The sequence below is a fragment of the Monoraphidium neglectum genome (genome assembly GCF_000611645.1).
Source record: "Monoraphidium neglectum strain SAG 48.87 unplaced genomic scaffold scaffold04589, whole genome shotgun sequence".
NCBI classification, from domain to species: Eukaryota; Viridiplantae; Chlorophyta; class Chlorophyceae; order Sphaeropleales; family Selenastraceae; genus Monoraphidium; species Monoraphidium neglectum.
The window spans coordinates 1-1,536 of NW_014009040.1; the positions used below are offsets into that span (position 1 = coordinate 1).

At 68.9% G+C, this 1,536-nt stretch overlaps 1 protein-coding gene across 1 annotated transcript in view; it reads left to right on the top strand.

Annotated features, from left to right (window-relative positions):
* Nucleotides 1-685: 685 nt before the first annotated feature.
* Nucleotides 686-1,536, top strand: part of MNEG_14571 (hypothetical protein) — a gene marked incomplete at both ends in the record, with an annotated part of 2,393 nt that continues 1,542 nt past the window's right edge. The window contains 2 exons of the mRNA XM_014036957.1: nucleotides 686-781; nucleotides 1,043-1,438. Of these exons, the coding sequence (XP_013892411.1) occupies nucleotides 686-781; nucleotides 1,043-1,438 (492 nt within the window). The remainder of the gene's footprint in view (nucleotides 782-1,042; nucleotides 1,439-1,536) is intronic.

The window sequence follows — 1,536 nt, forward strand, 5'->3', positions numbered from 1 at the left end:
GGCGGCGGGGGTGCAGGGAAGGGGGCCTGCGGGCCCTGGGTTTGACGGTTGGTTGACGCCATCGCGGCATAAGGCATCGTCGCGCGATGACGGCACCGCGGGTCAGGCTGTAAACGACCAAACGTGTGTGCATGGAGCGCGCTGCGTGGGCGCTGGACAGGGTTGGCGGCTGCCCCCCGTGCCCGGGGCATGTGCGTCACGCCGCCACGCCTTGTCACTGGCGATGGCAGAGGGGCCATGGACCCTGATGAGCTTGGCGGCCGTCGTCCTGTGTGTCAGGTTGTGGCGCCACATACAATTGCCAGTGTTGTTTTCGAAATCGTCTGAATGACTGCGGCACATACTTCCGATACCCTGTGAGCACGCACATCCCCGTGGCGCCCGTGGGAGTCGCCTGGTGAGTATGTGAGGCCAGCTCGGTGGGCCACATACATTCTTTTCAAGACAGGATGGCTTAGCAAACCCAATCATCGCCATGGAACCCGCCGTGCAGGCGCTCCTTGCTCATCTGTCAGGCTCGGCCCCAGGAGGGGGCCTAAGTGCCCCGTTGCCCGGGCAGACGGGCCACGCGGTCCAGATGGATTTCCAAGCGGCGCTGGCCCTTGCAGCCCTCCAGTCCCACGCCCCTGCCGGCCCTATGGTCCCCGTGCCGGACGGGGGCTTTGCCGCGGCGGGGTTGCCTGCCATGCCCGCAGCAAAGACGCAGGCTAGCAATCGTGGTGGAGGTCGCACACGTTCCGGGGACAGCCGCAGCAGCTCGGCTTACGCATCGCGCCACCAGGTGCGCCGGCGGCGCCTCGCTGTCCGCGTTGCATCGCGTCGTTCGGCAGCCTCGTGCCCGGCTTGAGACGCACCGAAGTGCATGGATGCTTTCCTGCGTGGGCAAGCCAGCGCCTGCTCGTGTCTGGTCCCCGCGCCCCATTCGCCAGCCACCGCGCCGGCACGCGTCAACGCATGATGCGCACATGAGCGCTTACGCCCCCGGTCACGCCGCCCCAAGGCTGCAACACACACACACTCCCCCTCCGCGCACACCACGCAGGCAGCAGAGCAGCGGCGTCGCACGCGCATCAACGAGCGCCTCGACTTGCTGCGCAAGCTGGTGCCGCATGCAGAGCGCGCTAACACTGCCTCTTTCTTGGAGGAGGTCATAAAGTACATAGATCACCTCAAGAAGCGCAACCTGGACCTAGAGCGCGCCCTCCGTGCTGCAACCACCACGGGCGGCGGCGCGGGCCGCGGCGCGAGCGGCGACGCTGCGCCGTCCGTCGGCGCGTGCGAGGCGCCGCCGCCGAGGGCCGCGCGCGCGACGGCGCCGGGTGGCGCGGCAGCGGGCTTTGGCAGTACGGCGGCGGCGGAGCTGGGCCCGGAGCAGGTGCTGCAGTACCAGCAGCAGCAACAGCAGCAGGAGGAGCAGCAGCGGCAGCTGGCCGAGGATGTTGAGGCGGAGCAGCAGGCCGAGGCGGAGCAGCGGGAGGCGGACGAGGGCGCGGAGGAGGCCAAGCCTGAGGCCGCCCTCAGCGGCGCCACCGGCGG